Source organism: Panthera tigris, chromosome D1 (genome assembly GCF_018350195.1).
Source record: "Panthera tigris isolate Pti1 chromosome D1, P.tigris_Pti1_mat1.1, whole genome shotgun sequence".
NCBI classification, from domain to species: Eukaryota; Metazoa; Chordata; class Mammalia; order Carnivora; family Felidae; genus Panthera; species Panthera tigris.
Window position 1 is genome coordinate 59,777,777 of NC_056669.1, and position 20,509 is coordinate 59,798,285.

The 20,509-nt window shown below is 38.8% G+C and overlaps 1 protein-coding gene across 2 annotated transcripts; it reads left to right on the top strand.

Moving 5' to 3' along the window:
• The first annotated feature begins 8,276 nt into the window (after positions 1–8,276).
• LOC102952462 (olfactory receptor 52B4-like) lies at positions 8,277–12,441 on the top strand. Of its 2 annotated transcripts, none has more exons than XM_007089361.2 (2): positions 8,277–8,309; positions 11,463–12,441. In XM_007089361.2, exon 2 carries the CDS (start codon positions 11,497–11,499, stop codon positions 12,439–12,441), a length of 945 nt encoding a protein of 314 aa, XP_007089423.1. In that variant the 5' UTR covers positions 8,277–8,309; positions 11,463–11,496. The 2 variants fall into 2 exon arrangements, with proteins under 2 accessions (XP_007089423.1, XP_042814935.1); XM_042959001.1 differs by lacking the exon at positions 8,277–8,309 and adding an exon at positions 9,400–9,465.
• Positions 12,442–20,509: the final 8,068 nt, after the last annotated feature.

Below are 20,509 nucleotides of genomic sequence, written 5' to 3' on the forward strand. Positions count from 1 at the left end.
GAAACAAATGAAAATGAAAACACAACAATCCAAACCCTTTGGGATGCAGTGAAGGCAGTCCTAAGATGAAAATACCTTGCAATCCAGGCCTATCTCAAGAAACAAGAAAAATCCCAAATACAAAATCTAACATCACACCTAAAGGAAATAGAAGCGGAACAGCAAAGACACCCCAAACCAAGCAGAAGAAGAGAAATAATAAAGAGAAGAGCAGAAATAAACAATATAGAATCAAAAAACCCAAACAAACCAGTAGAACAGATCAATGAAACTAAGAGTTGATTTTTTGAGAAAATAAACAAAATCGATAAACCCCTTAGCCAAGCTTCTCAAAACGAAAAGAGAGGATCCAAATAGATAAAATCACAAATGAAGATGGATTTATTACAACCAATCCCTCAGAAATACAAGCAATTATCAGGGAATACTATGAAAAATTATATGCCAACAAACTGGACAACCTGGAAGAAATGGACAGATTCCTAAGCACCCACCCACTTCCAAAACTCAAATAGGAAGAAATAGAAACTTGAACAGACCCATAACCAGTGAAGAAATTGAATAAATTATCAAAAATCTCCCAACAATTAAGAGTCCAAGACCAGATGGCTTCCCAGGGGAATTCTATCAGACATTTAAAGCAGAGATAATACTTATCCTTCTCAAGCTGTTCCAAAACATAGAAAGGGAAGGAAAACTTCCAGATTCATTCTATGAAGCCAGAATTACTTTGATTCCCAAACCAGACAGAGACCCAGTAAAAAAAAAAAACTACAGGCCAATATCCCTGATGAATATGGATGCAAAAATTCTCAACAAGATACTAGCAAATCGAATTCAACAGCATATAAAAAGAATTATTCACCATGATCAAGTGGGATTCATTACTGGGCTGTAGGGCTGGTTAAACATTCGCAAATCAATCAATGTGATACATCACGTTAATAAAAGAAAAGATAAGAACCATATGATCCTGGCAATCGATGCAGAAAAAGCATTTGACAAAATTCAGCATCCTTTCGTAATAAAAACCCTCGAGAAAGTCGGTATAGAAGGAACATACTTCAACATCATAAAAGCCATTTATGAAAAGCCCACAGCTACCATCATCCTCAATGGGGAAAAACTGAGAGATTCCTCCTGAGATCAGGAACATGACAGGGATGTCCACTATCACCACTGTTGTTTCACATAGTGTTGGAAGTCCTAGCATCAGCATTCAGACATCAAAATAATATAAAAGGCATCAAAATTGTCAAGTCAGGCTTTCACTTTCTGCAGACAACATGTTATTCTACATGGAAAACTGATAGACTCCACCAAAAGTCTGCTAGGACTGATACATGAATTCAGCAAAGTCACAGGTATAAAATTTATGTACAGAAATCGGTTGCATTTTTATACACCAATAATGAAGCAACAGAAAGAAATAAAGAAACTGATCCCATTCACAATTGCACCAGAATCATAAAATACCTAGGAATAAACCTAACTAAAGTTGTAAAAGATCTGTATGCTGAAAACTATAGAAAGTTTATGAAGGAAATGGAAGAAGATACAAAGAAATGGAAAAACATTCCATGCTCACGGATTGGGGGAAGAAATATTAAAATGTCAGTACTACCCAAAGCAATCTACACATTCAATGCAAGCCCAATCAAAATTGCACCAGCATTCTTCTCAAAGCTAGAACAAGCAATCCTAAAATTTGTATGGAACCACAAAGACCCAGAATAACCAAAGTAATAGTGAAGAAGAAAACCAAAGCAGGAAGCATCACAATCCCAGACTTTAGCCTTTACTACAAAGCCTCTACTACGTACTATGAAGACAGTATGGTATTGGCACAAAAACGGCACATAGACCAATGGAATACAATAGAGAACCCAGAACTGGACCCACAAATGTATGGCCAAATAAGTCTTTGACAAAGCAGGAAGCGTATCCAATGGAAAACAGACAGTTTCTTTAACAAATGGTACTGGGAGAACTGAACAGCAACATGCAGAAGAATGAAACTAGTTCACTTTCTTATACCATACACACAAAAAAGCTCAAAATGGATGATAGACCTGAACGTGAGACAGGAAACCATCAAAACCCTAGAAGAGAAAACAGGAAGAAACCTCTTTGACCTTAGTTGCAGCAATTTCTTACTCGACACATTTCCAAAAGCAAGGGACTTAGAAGAAAAAATGAACTATTGGGACCTCATGAAGATAAAAAACTTCTGCACTACAAAGGAAACAATCAACAAAACTAAAAGTCAACTGACAGAATGGGAAAAGATGTTTGCAAATGACATATCAGATAAAGGGCTAGTACCCAAAATCTATAAGGACTCACCAAACTCCACACTCAAAAAACAAATAATCCAGTGAAGAAATGGGCAGAAGACATGAATAGACACTTTTCCAAAGAAGACATCCAGATGGCCAACAGGCACATGAAAAGATGCTCAATGTTGCTCCTCATCAGGGACCATATAAATCAGAGTCACACTGAGATACCACCTCATACCAGTCAGAGTGGCTAAAATGAACAAATCAGGAGACTATAGATGCTGGTGAAGATGCGGAAAAACGGGAACCCTCTTGTACTGTTGGTGGGAATACAAAGTGGTGCAGCCACCCTGGAAAACAGTGTGGAGGTTCCTCAAAAAATTAAAAGTAGATCTACCCTATGACCCAGCAATAGCACTGCTAGGAATTTACCCAAGGGATACAGGGGTGCTGATGCATAGGGGCACATGTACCCCAATGTTTATAGCAGCACTCTCAACAATAGCCAAATTATGGAAAGAGCCTAAATGTCCATCAACTGATGAATGGACAAAGAAGTTGTGGTTTATATGCACAATGGAATACTACTTGGCAATGAGAAAGAATGAAACATGGCCTTTTGTAGCAACGTGGATGGAACTGGAGAGTGTTATGCTAAGGGAAATAAGTCAGGCAGAGAAAGACAGCTACCATATGTTTTCACTCATATGTGGATCCTGAGAAACTTAACAGAAGGCCATGGGGGAGGGGAGGGAAAAAAAAGAGAGGGAGGGAGCCAAACCATAGGAGACTCTTAAAGACTGAGAATAAACTGAGGGTTGATGGGGGATGGGAGGGAGGGGAAAGTGGGTGATGGGCATTAAGAGGACACCTGTTGGGATGAGCACTGGGTGTTGTATGGAAACCAGTTTGACAATAAATTTCATATTAAAAAACAAAAAAAATAAAGATATCATATCTAATGATATGAATTATTGCCATTATGTTGCTTGTAGAGTTAGAGTTTCTGGTGGTGTTTTCTGGTTCTTTCTAGTCTGTGTTGCTTTTGGTATTTACTTATTTATTTGTTTATTTATTTATTTATTGATTTAGTCATCTTTTCTCCCCTGAGAGAGTCCCCCTTAAAATTTCTTGCAGGGCAGGTTTAGTGGTCACAAACTCCTTTACTTTCTGTTTTTCTGGGAAACTTTTAATTTCTCCTATTTTGAATGACATCCTTGCTGGATAAAGAATTCTTGGGTGCATATTTTTCCTATTCACCACATTGAATGTATTCTGCCACTTTTTCTTGCCTGCCAAGTTTCTGTGGATAGTTCTGCTGAAAACCTCATCTGTCTTCCCTTGTAGGTTAAGGACTTTTTTCCCTTAATGCTTTCATGATTCATTCCTTACCTGAGTATTTTGTGAATTTGACTATGTTATGCCTTGATGGTGGTCGGTTTTTGTTGAATCTAATGGGAGTCCTGTGTGCTTCGTGGGTTTTGATGTCTGTGTCTTTTCCCAGGTTAGGACAGTTTTACACTAGGAGTTGCTCACATAACCCTTCTACCCATTTTTCTCTCTCTTCACCTTTTGGGATCCCTATGATTCTGATGTTGTTCCTTTTTAATGAGTCACTGATTTAATTCTTAAATCATGCTCTTTTGCCTTAGCCCACCTCTTTTTTTCTGCTTCATTATTTTCCATAAGTTTCTCCTCTGTATTGCTGACTTTTTGCTCTGCTTCACCCATCCTTGCTGCTATGGCATTCATTGGAGATTGCAGCTCAGTTATACATTGTTTATTTCATCATGACTAGCTTTTACTTCTTTTATCTCTGCAGAAAGGAATTCTAATCCCTTTTCAACCCCAGCTAGTATTCTTACTATTTTGATTCTAAATTCTGGTTCAGACATCTTGCTTGTATCTGTGTTGGTTAAATCCCTGGCTATCTTTTCTTCCTGCTCTTTATTTTGGGGTGAATTCCTTCATTTCATCATTTTGAAGGAAGAAAAGGAATTAATAAGTTAAAAAAATTGAAATTATAAAATTAAAAACAGCACAAAAAATCAAATAAATGACGCTAGATCCTAGGTGTGTTTTGGTCTGGTTGTTGAAAGGATCTTGATAGATTAGAGAATAACTGGAAAAGACAATAAAAAAGAACCATATTAAAGGAAAAATTTTGAACAAATTAATCCATTTCATTGTTGTTCAAAACATTTGAACATATGAATAAAATGAAATAAAATGAAATGATGGAAGGAAAATTGAATTTGAAAAATGTGCAAAAAAGTAAAAAATATAGTAGAAAAAATTAAAGAAAAATGTTTTTAAAAAAAATTGAAAACAAATAATTTTTTTCTTTCTGTATTGAAGAATAACAAAAAGAGAAAAATTGAATAGATGGACCAGCAAACAGACTGAAGTATGATTTAAGTTACATCGTTTCCTCCTAGAAGTCAAATTATGAAGCACTTTATAGTCCGTAAACTAAGCAGGTGGAAAGACTTGTGTTGGTGAAGAGCGAGGTTGGCCCAGTTGGTGGGGCTAAGTGTAATGGCTCCATTCTCCACTAGATGGCGCAGCTTAGCTTACTGGGGTGGATTGTTGTGGTGCTTGTAGGTGTGTATGCACATGTGCAGGAGGGGTGAAAATGGCATCACCCACCTACCCAGTCTCTAATATTGGAACTCTGTTCTCCCCTATCAGCAACTGGGCACCCGTCCTTTGACTCAGGCTTCCATCCACTCCCCGCTTTTATACTGTCCATGACCAAGCTGTCAAGTTGCCAGTCGGCACATCCCTCCTGAGTTTTATCTCAGATGTGGCTGTGTTTCCTGATCCTTCACTTCTGAGGGACTGCGGCTTTGACCCATTCAGATCCCCTGGGGGAAGGTCTCACCGAGCAATGGCTGGGTGTCAGCCGCACCTAGGAACGTTCACAGGACTATGCTGCTGCTGATGCCCAGAGACTGTGGCTGGGTGCCAGCCCACCCCAGAAAAAGTTCACACGATCATGTAGCACAGTGTTTCAGGGATTATGGTAAGTCACAACACACATCTGGCACCAGGCTTCCCCCTTAATGTCCTTGTTCCAGCACCAGCGAATGTGGTTGTTTTCTCGGGTCTGCTGGGACCCTAGTGGCCTCACAACCTCTACCAAATGTCCTTCCAGCAGTGGAACCACTTCTCTCCATGTGGCCTGAGGACCTCCCACACCGCACTCTGCTCCTGGGGATTCGGCCTTTTCACCAGAGCACTGCCAGGTATTGAGCTGCAGAGTTTCAGACTCTGTGCCCCCCTGTTTATAGAGTCTAAGTGGAATTTAAACCCTCTCCTTTCTCCCTTTTTTCTTCAGTACCTGCAGCTATTTCCACTTTCTCTCCAGCTGCTTTTGGCTGGGAGTGGATGCTTTTCCCATACTCTCCCCCTGTCTCTGTCCTCTTTCTGCAAGCAAAAACAGCTCCCTGCCCTCTGTGACTTCTCTCTGCACCAAGTACCTTCTGAGTTCTTTGGTTTAGGTTGTGCAGATTGTTGTGTTAATCCTCAAATCAGGTTTCTAGGTGTGCAGGATGGTTTAGTGTTGATCTGGCTGTATTTCATGGATTTGAGACACAATAAAAGCTTCCATGCTATTCTGCCATCTTGGCCCCTCCCTATTTGCTGAGATTTTTGCAGAGTGTCAACCACCTTTGACAAACTGTCAGATTGACAAATGTTCAAAAGCTTGACAACATACTCTGTTGGCAAGATTATGAGAAAGAAAAGCACTCATATATACCACAAACACAAAGTAGGGAGATAGAAGTGAATTGTCCAGGATTGTGGAAGCACCTGGATCAAGGCTACAAAGGATTCATGAGACATTTGAGAAATTATCTTACAGTGACCCTGGGCTAGGTAATCAACTGTTCTAGTATATGCAAATTCACCTGTACACCAGACCCCAATCACTGGGCCTCTTAGCCTCTACTCTTTTGCTCACAGTAGAAAAATTCTCTTTGCTACTCCAGAAGCGTGCAATGAGTACCAGTGTTTGTAAGCTGGTCCTCTTCAGACTCTTACTTTGCTTCAGATTCATTTCTATTTCCTATTTTTTTCATGAGCGTTGCATGAACAGCTGGCCACCAAACCTTAGTAGTATTATCATGTCTATTTTTAATGCTTCCATCTCCTCCAGGAGGATAGTTTTTTTCAGGGATGTGTGTTCTCAAATGGTGTTCTGGCCACAGAATGATCTGGTGTTATCTGTCCACAGCAGGCAGGTCTCATAAGCTTCTACTGGCACTTCTTTCATGTGATTTATTTTCAGTGGTTTCACCACACTGAGAGAGTTATACAGGAACAAAAACAGGTGATTTTCCTACTGCAGAAATAAAACGCAGAGATGAGGAGAATAGAACCCAGAGAGAGAGAGAGAGAGAGAGAGAGAGAGAGAGAGAGAACTATGTTTACACGTACTCACTGTGTGTTAATATTTGAGTCAGACACTGAGTGAATGCAGAGTTGATGAGGGTTGTTTATCTGTGAACTTCACCATAGCTCAGATAGTTTGGATCCCTGAACTTCTCACTACCTGAGTTTAGCACCAAGCTCCTCTCCTGAGAGTGGAGATGGAATGTTAGATTCAACACACAGTGAGAGAAGGCATGGAAGTAGATAGCCAGTGTATGAGAAAAACTTAATTGACTTACAATTAATTTTTTGAATAAATAAAAATGTGTTGGTAATCTTCTAATGTCCTCCACAATGATATGTATTAGGACGAATGTCATTAGTAAATTACATACATACTGATTATTTACTATTGTATGCCATTCTGAATTACTTGATGCTTTGTTTTCTTTTATGTTTATGTATTACTTCTATAATCAAACATTTATAGTGAGATAAAAACAAAGGAAGAAAAGAATATGAAGAAAAGTGACTAAATTACCAATCTCTATGATAGTATATTTTGCATTGAACATTAAATGGCTTGTTGTGGTTCTAGTCAGCCAAAGGAAGTGGTGCTTTCATAACAATTATTTAAAAAATTGTTTTTTTAATGTTTATTTATTTTTGAGAGATGGAGAGTGACAGAGCATGAGTGGGGGAGGGGCAGAGAGAGACAGAGACACAGAATCCAAAGCAGGCTCCAGGCTCTGAGCTGTTAGCACAGAGCCTGATGCAGGGCTTGAATTCATGAACTGTGAGATCATGACCTGAACTGAAGTTGGATGCTTAACTGACTGAGCCACCCAGGCACCCCCATTACAATTATAATCCACGTGTGCCTGCAAATAGCCCTGTATATCATATGTATTCCTTTAGTTAAAGATTCCAAAATATGAATTTTTATCACAGCACTGGATAAATTGAACTTTGAATTTTATTTTAATTATGAAGAAATATTTTCTAGGAAGAGATGCCTATTAAAGTAAATAAGATAAATATAAATGGATGCCTGTTTTGAGTAATGGAGAGTGTTGATTACAGTGAGTGTAATGCTTCTTGAAAGAGGCAAAGGGATTTCTTATAAGGAAATATTAGGTTAGGAGTGAGAACATCTGAGTATGGAAAGGCACAGAGATGCATACATAAACTTTGAAGATAGATATCAAATAACAGGGAAGGTGCCAGAGGACCAGGTGTCAAGAGAAAATGGTGTTAGGAAGTGAGCATAATGAGTTGGCCCATATGGGACTGTGGATGAGTTGGTGGAGTCAGAACCCAAGGGCACTGGGTTGGAATAAAAGTGACCTCCTGAGCCTCACAAACATAACCTCTCTGTAGTCTAATCTGCAACTTGCTAAATTTCCCCCAGTCACTGATTTCATGTCTGCTTTGAAAGACTATCTGAAGCTGATGGCTGATTTTGTTATAAGTGAGGTGAGATTCTAGGAGTAGGGGAGAGTAGAGCTAGATACTAGAATTCCTTACAGGCCCAAGGTAATGGAACACATTTGGAATGTTGGATTGTCAGGATTTTTGTTTGGAGTCTTGTGAAAAGATTGTAGAGGAGACAAATAGCCAACATTTGGACTGATAGGGCAGAAATAGAAGGTAGGTTCTCAAAGGACTTTACTTTTATCTTTATCTCTATTTTTTATTTTGTTAGTTTATTGAGAAGGAGGAGGGCCAGGGATAGAAGGGGGAGGGCCGGGGATAGAGGGAGAGACAGAATCATAGGCAGGCTCCACGCCCAGGTGGAGCCTGATGTGGGGCTCAATGTGGGGCTCAATCTCACAACTGTGAGATGATGACCTGAGCTGAAATCAAGAGTCAGATGCTTAACCGACTGAGCCACCCAGATGCCTCTCAAAGGACTTTGTAAGTCTCATTTGGATTCAGGAACCTAAATTCTCAAAGGAAAGTCTTGCTTTGGCTACTTATATTATATCTTCTCTCTTACCTGCCTTCTTACTGTCTCCCCTTCCTTCTTACTGTCCTGTTTCCTACTTTCCTTCTGCACTGTGTTTTAGGTACACATTGTTGAAGGGACATGTCCAATCCATCAAGGGATTCAAAGGTTGTTAGAGATGATTGATAGATAAGAAAGTAATTTCTGATTAGTGAGATATGTTTTCCAATATTTAGAAAATTGTGACTTAGGGGAGATGGTTCACATAGGCAAAGCACTACTACCCTTGGCAGATTCTAAGAAGTCCTAGGTGACAGGGACAGGGAAGGAGAGCACTCAGCAGCCCAAAGCAAGGTGATGTCTGGCACAGGCTCAGGAAAATTTCTTTTGGAAGGAGGTATGGGGAAGAGTCTTTTAAAATAAATTGGAATTGGACTAGCAGTTCTAGGCAGCTGTTCTAAAGGCCGTTCTCCAACCCCTCTACTTTCCTCTATGGTTCCAACCAAAGCAAATCCTCTTGGCTATTCCTTTTCTCAAAGATTCCAAAAGCTTCTGAAGGAGCTTCTTCATCCCAACTTCTGATTGTGTTCAATCTCTGGCTCTGTTCTTTTGTCGTTAGATCTCTGGGGCTCTCATTTTTTTCAAGTGTCGCTTTTCTATTTCTTGTAGGAATGGGGCATTTCTTGGAAAAAGTATATTTTCTTACAGCATCTGTGTGACCAACCATCCAGTGTAGAAGGCATTGCAGGAAACAACTCCATTAGACCATCTATGCCTTCTCAAATTCCAACCTCCCTAGACTTTCCTCTCAGGAGAGAAGAGTCAGCCCAGTTGAGCCAATCTATCTTCCCTGAGAAGGTAATCTGGTGCCCAAAGAGAAGAGGAATATTTTGGTTTCAGAAATTAAAATGAGGAGAGAGAGAAAGGGAGAGACAGAGAGACATAGACAGAAAGGGAGAGGGAAAGGGTGAGAGAAGAGAACGTGTTATACATTTATTTTAGGTGAAGTGCTAGGTACTTTAGTAAGATAACTTGTTTTTAGTGTTATTTTATGAATATTATACATATACATTGTTTAAAAACCTCCAAAAGTTCTCCATGTCTTTACAATAAACAATAGTCTCCCTGTCCCATCTCATGTGTGATTCTGGCTCCTCAGAAAACCACTTTAACACAGCTATTTCTTTAGTATTTACTTCCTTATATATAGACAGCATGTTTATATTATTTCTTGATTTATATTTTTAAATAATTTTTATATGTCATCCATTGACTTTTATATATGGAAGATGGGCATTTAGCTTTCCTACATGTAACGCCCCCATACCAAATACATACATACAAATTCAGACACACACAAGCCTCCCTTTTCTTGATTTATTAAAGAGCTATATTGTGATTTTTAAGATGTGTACTTATGTTTACATTATTATGATTTTAATAACTGAATTATACAGTGACATGTGGTCCCATTTCTTTTCTTGTGCAACATTTTTTTCTTTCCTGTAGTTAATAATTGTTTATTTTTTGTTTCCTTGTTTGCTTAGTTTTTATGTGACTTACCTTCTACTAAGAATATAAATTAAATTTCAAAACAAGCGTTTCCTTGTTCCCTTTGAGGCTTTCCTTTCAGTGACTCTACACCCTTGATCCAGTCCAGACTCATGCTACTCCAGGCCACAGTGGCTGGCCTTCACCATAATTTGAGGAACCCTTTCACTTCCTCACAGCCTATGCCCTCTCCGGCATTGTAGCGCTTTAGTTTAACTCCTTTGTTGGAACCCACGTTTCTCTATTTTTGGTTCATTTCCTCACTTTGTTGTTGCTTATCTTCCAGTAGATTCCTATAGAAGACTTAATGAGAGGTTAGTCTTTGAGTTCTTTGAAGGTGCTAAATAACCTTTTTATGCTTACAAGTTTTTCATTTACCTTGGTGTAAAGTTCTGGATTGGAGTAATTTGGCAGGAAGTCTCTCCCTAAATAAATTTCATGCCTGCACATAGCACCTTGAATTCACTTTTTGGTGCCTCATTCTTTTTTTTTTTTTTTTAAGTTTGTTTGTTTGTTTGTTTGTTTATTTATTTATTTATTTATTTATTTATTGTAATCTCTACACCCAACGTGGGGCTCGAACTCATGGCCCCAAGATCAAGAGTCGCATGCTCTTCCATCTGAGCCAGCAAACTGCCCCTTTGGTGCCTCATTCTTAAACGAAAATGAATTGTAAGACCTGGGCATTGGGTAATGTAAGCTAGCACTACCAGACATAAATAAATAGAAGTTCATGGGGTTTCATTTTGTTCAGTATGTAGCCTTTAATTTTATCCTCTGCTTTTAGCATACTATCCCTACCCCAGCCATGCCTAGGCTGAGTCTCCAGCCTTAACTCCATCAGAGAACAGACTTCTAGCATTCTGCTGGATATGGAAAGTGGTACCTGAATGGACAGGTTGGGAAAGAGGATCCAAGAGCCTAGCTGCTTTTTATGCAGATTTTCAACCAATGATCTTTAAAAATCCCATGCTTATCCCTATTTAGAAAAGTTCATGATGCCTTAATTCTTGAGACGATCTGGGTTCTGCAGTGAAAATTATCTTGGCTCTTGTTTTCTACTCAAACCTATTAGTTTTATCCCCTCTGCTTAGTCACTAGTCATCTATCTGCTTTCAAAATGTTGTCCCTTCTCTGTTATTATCTTTTCTTCTACTTTTTGCATTGATGTTTCTGTTATTTTACTGACGTCTTAACAAGGTATTAGGAGGAAACAGTGGTAAACACAGGCATTTGTTTAGATATAGTTAACCAGAAAACTCAAGGAAAACATTTATATATAATCTGTATTTCTCTCTTACTAGGTGAAGTTAAAGTCCACATTGACCTGCTTCTGAAATGGCTAGCTTCAATCACACTGGTGTTAACCATATAGTCTTCTATCTGCTGGGCATTCCAGGCCGAGAAGACCTACACATATGGATTTCCATCCCCTTACTCATCTCCTATGTCTTTGCTCTTCTTGGAAATGGTCTGCTCATCTATATTATCCTCACCAAGAGCAGCCTCCGTGAACCTATGTATCTTTTCCTCTGCATGCTGGCTGGAGTTGACATTGTCTTTGCCACAACCACAGAACCCAAGGCATTGGCCATTTTTTGGTTCAATAATAGGGAGATCTCTCTTAATAGCTGCATTGCCCAGCTCTACTTCCAGCATTCCTCCTTCATTTCTGAGTCTGGCATCTTGCTGATTATGGCATTTGACCGCTACATTGCAATATGTTACCCACTGAGGTACACCATGATACTCACTCATTCTCTGATAGGGAAAATTGGTGTGGCTGTTTTCTTGAGAGCACATTGTACAATTTTCCCCATGATATTTCTTCTGAAGAGACTCACTTTTTGCAGAAATAACATCCTACCACATACATTCTGTGAACACATTGGTTTGGCCAAGTATGCCTGTGATGATATCCGTGTAAACATCTGGTATGGATTTTTTGTCCTAATGTCCACAGTGATCCTAGACATTGTCCTCATTTTTGTTTCCTATACTCTGATACTCCATGCTGTCTACCGTATCCCTTCCCGAGATGCTTGCCACAAAGCTCTCAACACATGTGGCTCCCATGTCTGTGTCATTGTCCTTTTTTATGGGCCTGGGATCTTCTCGGTTCTCACTCAGCGCTTTGGACGTCACATCCCACTACATGTCCACATTCTGTTGGCCAATGTCAGCATGCTTGCTCCACCGATGCTGAATCCTATCATTTATGGGGTCAAAATAAAACAGATACGAGACCAAGTAGTTTATGTGTTGTTTCCAAAGCAGAAATGACTATGGGGTGGTAGAATCTGGTTTTTCAGAAACTTTGGTCCTTCCTGAGATGTGCTTTCACAGTAGCAAACCACAGAACTAGAAATGAGTCACAGCATACATAGCTCATTGAGTTATGGGCCTTTGGAGCAACTTACCTGAGACTGTGAGACTTGCCCTCCCCCCCCCCCCCCCCCCGGAATCAATCTGAAAGCAGTCCCTGTGGATTGACTGAGATACTTACAGCTCATTATTTGGGGAAAGGGCAGGTTTCTCTGTAGTAGTCATGTCTAACTCTGTAATATTCAACTCAACTTTGGGAACAGACAATGTAATAGTAAGTCTCATTTAGATAAATAGTAAATTTTCTGTCTTGAGCTATGTCAAACCCTGAGACATTTCACCACATGCCTGCTGGACACCTAAATAAAATCTTCATTCTTTCATATGCTTTCTCAAATTACCATGGGCATTAAGAGAACAGTAAGGAAACTGTACTCCTCCTAAATTTTGATATTTTGAAAGTTGTTTCTCAAAAATCATGCCCCTCAGTGTGGTACAGAATAAATTCAGACTTCCTTCCCAACAACAATTTCCACATCACTTTCACACAATCTGTGCTTCAGTCTTAGGGAACTGTCTGTCTCTAATCTCTCGACGTCCAGTCATCTTGTCTTGGCACATTTTCCCTAAGTGACTCATTTACCTGGAATGACTGCTCCTTTCCTTGAGTTTTTAATAGATTCCCTTTATTTATCTTTCAAGGCCCAGCTTGGTGTCATCTACTCAGTGAGGTCATTATAACCACCTCCTCTCAAGAAGAGATATGACTTCCTCTATTAGATGATACTATATTGTTGATACTTCTGTTGAAAATATTTACTTATTTTTATATAAGTATTCCATAGAGAAATGATAGGAAGAAAATGAAAATTACACACACTCTCACCACCCAAAGAAATGCACTGTTATCATTTTGATGTAGAATCTTCCAGATTTTATATATAACTCTCTTTTTTAAATATAATTAGTCAAATTGGCTTACATACAACACCCAGTGCTCATCCCAACAAGTGTCCTCCTCAGTGCCCAAAACCCATTTTCCCTTTCCCCACCCCTCCATCTGCCCTCAGTTTGTTCTCTGTATTTAAGAGTCTTTTGTGGTTTGCCTCCCTCCCTCTCTGTTTGTAAGTAATTTTCCCCCATCTCTTCCCCCATGGTCTTCTGTTAAGTTTCTCAAGATCCACATATGTGTAATTCTAACTCTAATAACTATAACCATACACATATATTCAGAACTTATTCAGTATTAATGCATAGGCCCACAGTGTGGCTATTTTTAAATGACACTACATTTGGAAAGACATAATAACTTTAATGACTATATATCTTTTAATTAATTATATAAAAATTATGCTTAAAAATTCTTTTTTACATCAGCTGAGGTAGTGTTCATCCTTTTATTTTTTAATACTTACGTTTTTCTAATCATTAGCAATGTAAATGCTGTGCTAGGGACATTTTTGTGCATAAGGTTTATCTATTTTTTTGTGCAGTAAGCTTTGCCTGTTAAGCCTTAAAAAGAAATACTAGGTTAGTGGTATGTGGATTTTAGGTTCCTCTGGCACATTGAAAAAAGAAGTTGTTATTAATTTTCACTCATCAGAAATACATGAAAATGCCAAAATTTATTGTATCCTTACTAGCACTTAGTAAGTAGTTCTATTTTTTAAGTCTGCCATGTGACAGAGTAAAACCATTTTCATTGTCCTTTCATTTGAACTGATTTAGCTAATAGACACATGGAACAATTGTTATGGGATATTGTATTTCTTTGTGGGTTAATAGTAACAACCATTTATTGAACCTGTGCAAAACTTATTTCATACCTTACCTTATTGAATCTTCACATCAAACTCGTTATTGCCTCTATTTTATTCATTTTAAAGATGTAATTCGGAGCTCAGAGAGGATATATAACTTCCCCAAGGTATTAGTATTTATTGAAAGTATTTTCTCAGGTTGTTTAAATTATAAATTCTGCAATTTTCTTTGGTTGGCTTGGTTGCCTTTTGTTTTAACCCTAAAGAGATATAGTATTAAATATTTTCAAGTCCGTCATTGTTTTCCTTTATGGGTTTTATTGTTTTCATTTTAGGCTATTTCTTCAACCTATGATTTGATTATTGTTCTTATAGTTTTAGTTTTCTATGGTTGCTTTTTATATTTAATTTTTCAAGGACACATATTACTAAATAAACAAAACTAAGAAAAGAAAGAAAAACTTCAATGACCAATAATCAGAAAAATGGGGCAAAATTGTTAAATTTTAGTGTGTTTTCCAGTTTTTATATGATTATGTCTTTCTGCATATATGATACAGTTCACTTTTTTTCTGTGACATGTTTGTCACTCAATAAAAGGTGTTGCAAATTTTCTAATATGTTTTGTGAGTTAAATAATAGGTGGAACAAGCTTATCGTACTGTTCAAACCTTGGTATACATACCAATTAAAAATGATTCGGCAATTTTTGGGGAAAAGAGTTAAATTCATCACAGTGATTATTTGCCAGTTTCTTGTAATTCTTGTAATTTTTTTCTCTGAGACAGCTAATCTTTGAAACAACAATTTTGAGATTGTGTACTGTTTAGTTGAGTATGATTATAGCTGTGTAAATTTTCTGTTGATTAGTGTTCTCTTAGTAAACCATTTGCATCTTCTCCCAAGTATTTTATGCTCATATGGTTTAGGTTGATATCCTTTAAACCACATGAAACTGGATTTTTTGTTTCTATGATATCTGATAATCTTTGAACTTATCTGATAGGTAGAGTCATTATATTTATTATGAACTTAAGACATTGTTTTTATTGTTTTTATTTATTATCATTATTTTTAAAATATAATTTATTGTCGAATTGGCGTCTATACAACACCCAGTGCTCATCCCAACAAGTGCCTTCTTCAATGCCCATCACCCGCTTTCCCTTGTCCCCCACCCCCCATCAACCCTCGGTTTGTTCTCTGTATTTAAGAATCTCTTACAGTTTGCCTCCCTCCCTCTGTTTATAGTTTTTTTTTCTTCTTCCTCTCCCCCGTGGTCTTCTGTTAAGTTTCTCAACATCCACATATGAGTGAAAACATATGGTATCTGTCTTTCTCTGACTGACTTATTTCACTTAGCATAACACTCTCCAGTTCCATCCATGTTTCTGAAAATAGCAAGATTTCATTCTTTCTCATTGCCAAGTAGTATTGCATTGTATATATAAATCACATCTTCTTTATCCATTCATCAGTTGATGGACATTTAGGCACTTTTCATAATTTGGCTATTATTGAAGGTGCTGCTATAAACATTGGGGTACATGTGCCCCTATGCATCAGCACTCCTGTATCCCTTGGGTAAATTCCTAGCAGTGCTATTGCTGGGTCATAGGGCATATCTACTTTTAATTTTTTGAGGAACTTCCACACTGTTTTCCACAGTGGCTGCACCACTTTGCATTCTCACCAACAGTGCAAGAGGTTTCCCATTTCTCCACATCCTCGCCAGCATCTATAGTCTCCTGATTTATTCATTTAGCCACTCTGACTGGCATGAGGTGATATCTCAGTGTGACTCTGATTTGTATTTCCCTTATGAGGAGTGATGTTGAGCATTGTTTCATGTGTCTGTTGGCCATCTGGATGTCTTCTTTGGAAAAGTGTCTATTCATGTCTTTTGCCCATTTCTTCACTGGATTATTTGTTTTTTGAGTGTGGAGTTTGGTGAGTTCTTTATAGATTTTGGATACTAGCCCTTTATCTGATATGTCATTTGCAAACATCTTTTCCCATTCTGTCAGTTGACTTTTAGTTTTGTTGATTGTTTCCTTTGTAGTGCAGAAGCTTTTTATCTTCAAAAGGTCCCAATAGTTCATTTTTTCTTCTAAGTCCCTTGCCTTTGGAGATGTGTCAAGTAAGAAATTGCTGCAACTAAGGTCAAAGAGGTTTCTTCCTGCTTTCTCTTCTAGGGTTTTGATGATTTCCTGTCTCACATTCATGTCTATCATCCATTTTGAGCTTTTTTGTGTGTATGGTATAAGAAAGTGAACTAGTTTCATTCTTCTGCATGTTGCTGTTCAGTTCTCCCAGTACCATTTGTTAAAGAAACTGTCTGTTTTCCATTGGATACGCTTCCTGCTTTGTCAAAGACTTATTTGGCCATACATTTGTGGGTCCAGTTCTGGGTTCTCTATTGTATTCCATTGGTCTATGTGCCGTTTTTGTGCCAATACCATACTGTCTTCATAGTATGTAGTAGAGGCTTTGTAGTAAAGGCTAAAGTCTGGGATTGTGATGCTTCCTGCTTTGGTTTTCTTCTTCACTATTACTTTGGTTATTCTGGGTCTTTTGTGGTTCCATACAAATTTTAGGATTGCTTGTTCTAGCTTTGAGAAGAATGCTGGTGCAATTTTGATTGGGCTTGCATTGAATGTGTAGATTGCTTTGGGTAGTACTGACATTTTAATATTTCTTCCCCCAATCCGTGAGCATGGAATGTTTTTCCATTTCTTTGTATCTTCTTCCATTTCCTTCATAAACTTTCTATAGTTTTCAGCATACAGATCTTTTACAACTTTAGTTAGGTTTATTCCTAGGTATTTTATGATTCTGGTGCAATTGTGAATGGGATCAGTTTCTTTATTTCTCTTTCTGTTGCTTCATTATTGGTGTATAAAAATGCAACTGATTTCTGTACATAAATTTTGTACCCTGTGACTTTGCTGAATTCATGTATCAGTTCTAGCAGAATTTTGGTGGAGTCTATCAGGTTTTCCATGTAGAATAACATGTTGTCTGCAGAAAGTGAAAGCTTGACTTCTTTGACAATTTTGATGCCTTTTATATTATTTTTATGTCTGCTGATGCTAGGACTTCCAACACTATGTTAAACAACAGTGGTGATAGTGGACATCCCTGTCATGTTCCTGATCTCAGGGGGAAAGCTCTGTTTTACCCATTGAGGATGATGTTAGCTGTGGGCTAATCTATCCATTGTTGTAAGTGGGGTATTAAAGTCCCCTGAAATTACCACATTCTTATCAATAAGGTTGCTTGTGTTTGTGATTAATTGTTTTATATATTTGGGGGCTCTCATATTCGGCACATAGACATTTATAATTGTTAACTCTTCCTGATGGATAGACCCTGTAATTATTATATAATGCCCTTCTTCATCTCTTGTTACAGCCTTTAATTTAAAGTCTAGTTTGTCTGATATAAGTATGGCAACTCCAGCTTTCTTTTGACTTCCAGTAGCATGATAGATAGTTCTCCATCCCCTCATTTTCAATCTGAAGGTGTCCTCAGGTCTAAAATGAGTCTCTTGTAGACAGCAAATAGAGGGGTCTTGGGTTTTCATCCATTCTGATACCCTATGTCTTTTGGTTGGAGCATTTAGCCCATTTACATTCAGTGTTATTATTGAAAGATATGGGTTTAGAGTCATTGTGATGTCTGTAGGTTTCATGCTTGTAGTGATGTCTCTGGTACTTTGTGGTCCTTGCAACATTTCACTCACAGAATCCCCCTTAGGATGTCTTGTAGAGCTGGTTTAGTGGTGATGAATTCCTTCAGTTTTTGTTTGTTTGGGAAAACCTTTATCTCTCCTTCTATTCTGAATTACAGGCATGCTGGATAAAGGATTCTTGGCTGCATATTTTTCCTGTTCATCACATTGAAGATTTCCTGCCATTCCTTTCTGGACTGCCATGTTTCAGTAGATAGGTCTGCTACTATTCTTCTGTGTCTACCTTTGTAAGTTAGAGCCTGTTTATCCCTAGCTGCTTTAAGCATTTTCTCTTTATCCTAGTATTTTGCCAGTTTCACTATGATATGTCGTGCAGAAGATCGATTCAAGTTACGTCTGAAGGGAGTTCTCTGTGCCTCTTGGATTTCAATGCCTGTTTTCTTCCCCAGATCGGGGAAGTTCTCAGCTATGATTTGTTCAAGTACACCTCCAGCCCTTTTCTCTCTCTCTTCTTCTGGAATTCCTATGATACAGATATTATTCCATTTGATTGAATCACTTAGTTCTCTAATTCTCCCCTTGTGATCCTGGATTCTTTTCTCTCTCTTTTTCTCAGTTCCTCTTTTTCCATAATTTTATCTTCTCATTCACCTATTCTCCCCTCTGCCTTTTCAGTCCATGCTATGGCCACCTTATTTTATTTTGCACCTCATTTATACCATTTTTTAATTCATCATGACTATTTTTTAGTTGCTTGATCTCTATAGCAATAGATTCTCTGCTATCTTCTATGCTTTTTTTCAAGCCCAGTGATTAATCTTATGACTATTATTCTAAATTCTTTTTCAGTTTTATTGCTTATATCTGTTTTGATCAATTCTTTAGCTGTCACTTCGTCCTGGAATTTCTTTGAGGAGAATTCTTCCATTTCATCATTTTGGCAAGTTTTTTGTCCCTTATGAGTTTTAAAAGCTTGTTATGTCCTCCGTACCTGCAAGCACTGCTATATTAACGGGAGGTCATACACTGTCCAGTGTTCTTTGGAGAGGGGTACTTGCTTTCTGTTGTTGTGACTTTGGTTACTTTATCTCCCTACTTATAGTGATGTTTTGGGCCTTCCACCAGGTCTACTTTGATTTGTTCCTTACGTAGCCCTGGAAAGGAAAACAAACATACAAAAAAACAGAAAACAAAAACATGCAAACACAGAAACAAATAAACAAAGAAAAATCCAAAAACAAAAAACCAGACATACCAGCTACAACTAAAGAACAGGATGGAGGCAGTGCTGATGGAAGAGCACATACAAAGAGAGAAATGACAGGGGCGGGGAAAAAGAATAAATAAACACTGACCAGGCAGAGCCACTAAATGGCTTAATCCAGAGAGAGAGAAAGGAAAATAAAGAAGGAGGTGGGGGAGAAAAGAAACAAAGATAAAGTTACCCAGGCAGAGAAACTATAAGCTTAATTATTCCAGAGAAAGAGAAAGGAAAGAAGGATGTGTAGAATATGTGTCAAGAGAATGGATTAAATATGTCTGCTTATACAAACCAACAACCAGAGTGACCAGACTAGAGGAGGGAAGAGATAAGGAGAAATGGAAGGAAGAATATATGTAAATAACAAGAATTGTCCTAGAATTAATCCAGGCAATGCAGCAGTGCTGGTCTGGAGGAGGTGGCCATCTGGTTCCACAGCGTCTATCCTGCTCCAGTAGATATGCAGTTACCTGGCTCCAGGGGTGTTTTGGTGTAGGAGGGTCCCACCTCCACTGTGGGCCCTGTGGACCAATCCCTGAGGCCCCTCACCTTGGTGGTGGTGGGGAGAAAAATGGCGGCCCCCCAGTCTCTTCTCCATGGACCAGTGTCCCAAATCACTCGGTTGGAGCTGCCCTCACTGTGCTGTGGGTGCAGATGAGGTGGTCTGTCTCACTCGCCTGACTCTGGTGCCCTGGCACTTGGCTGGGATTCAAACTCCTGCTCCATGCAACCTGTTTTGGGGAAACAACTCTCCATGCTGCCTGATATGTGGTCCTGGCTGGTTTTGTCCTGTACTGCAGCACTCCAGGGAGGGGGTCACTTTCTCCTACCGTGGACTGTGCCACTGACCTAGCCACCGAGCCTGGGGTTGGTTCTCCTCCTCCCCAGGTGCATGAACAGGGCAGCCAGCCCAGTCTGGAGAAAGCCCTGCAGTTAGAGATGGGATCCCTCTCCACCATGGTCCAAGGTTTTTCTCTTGTCCAGATACAGTCCTATGCTTCCCCAGCCTCTCTTTCTCTTCATCTCTCCACAGAAGGGGATCCCTCCCCTCCATGCCTACATGGCCTGTTTTATCTCTCCTCGTTCGCAATCACCCACCTATGGCCCATCAGGTTGTTCCAGTGTCTCCCTGGTAGCAACTCAGTCTCTTTTCCTCCCAGACTCTTGGGGTTCAAGGTCCTTTGGCTTTAACCCTTCTTTGAGAGACACAGAAAGTTCAGATCCCCCCACTTCTCTGCCATGTTGGACCCTCCTCCTAAGATATTGTTTTAAAAAGTTGATTCTTCTGCCTCTATCCTGCAAATAATTTAG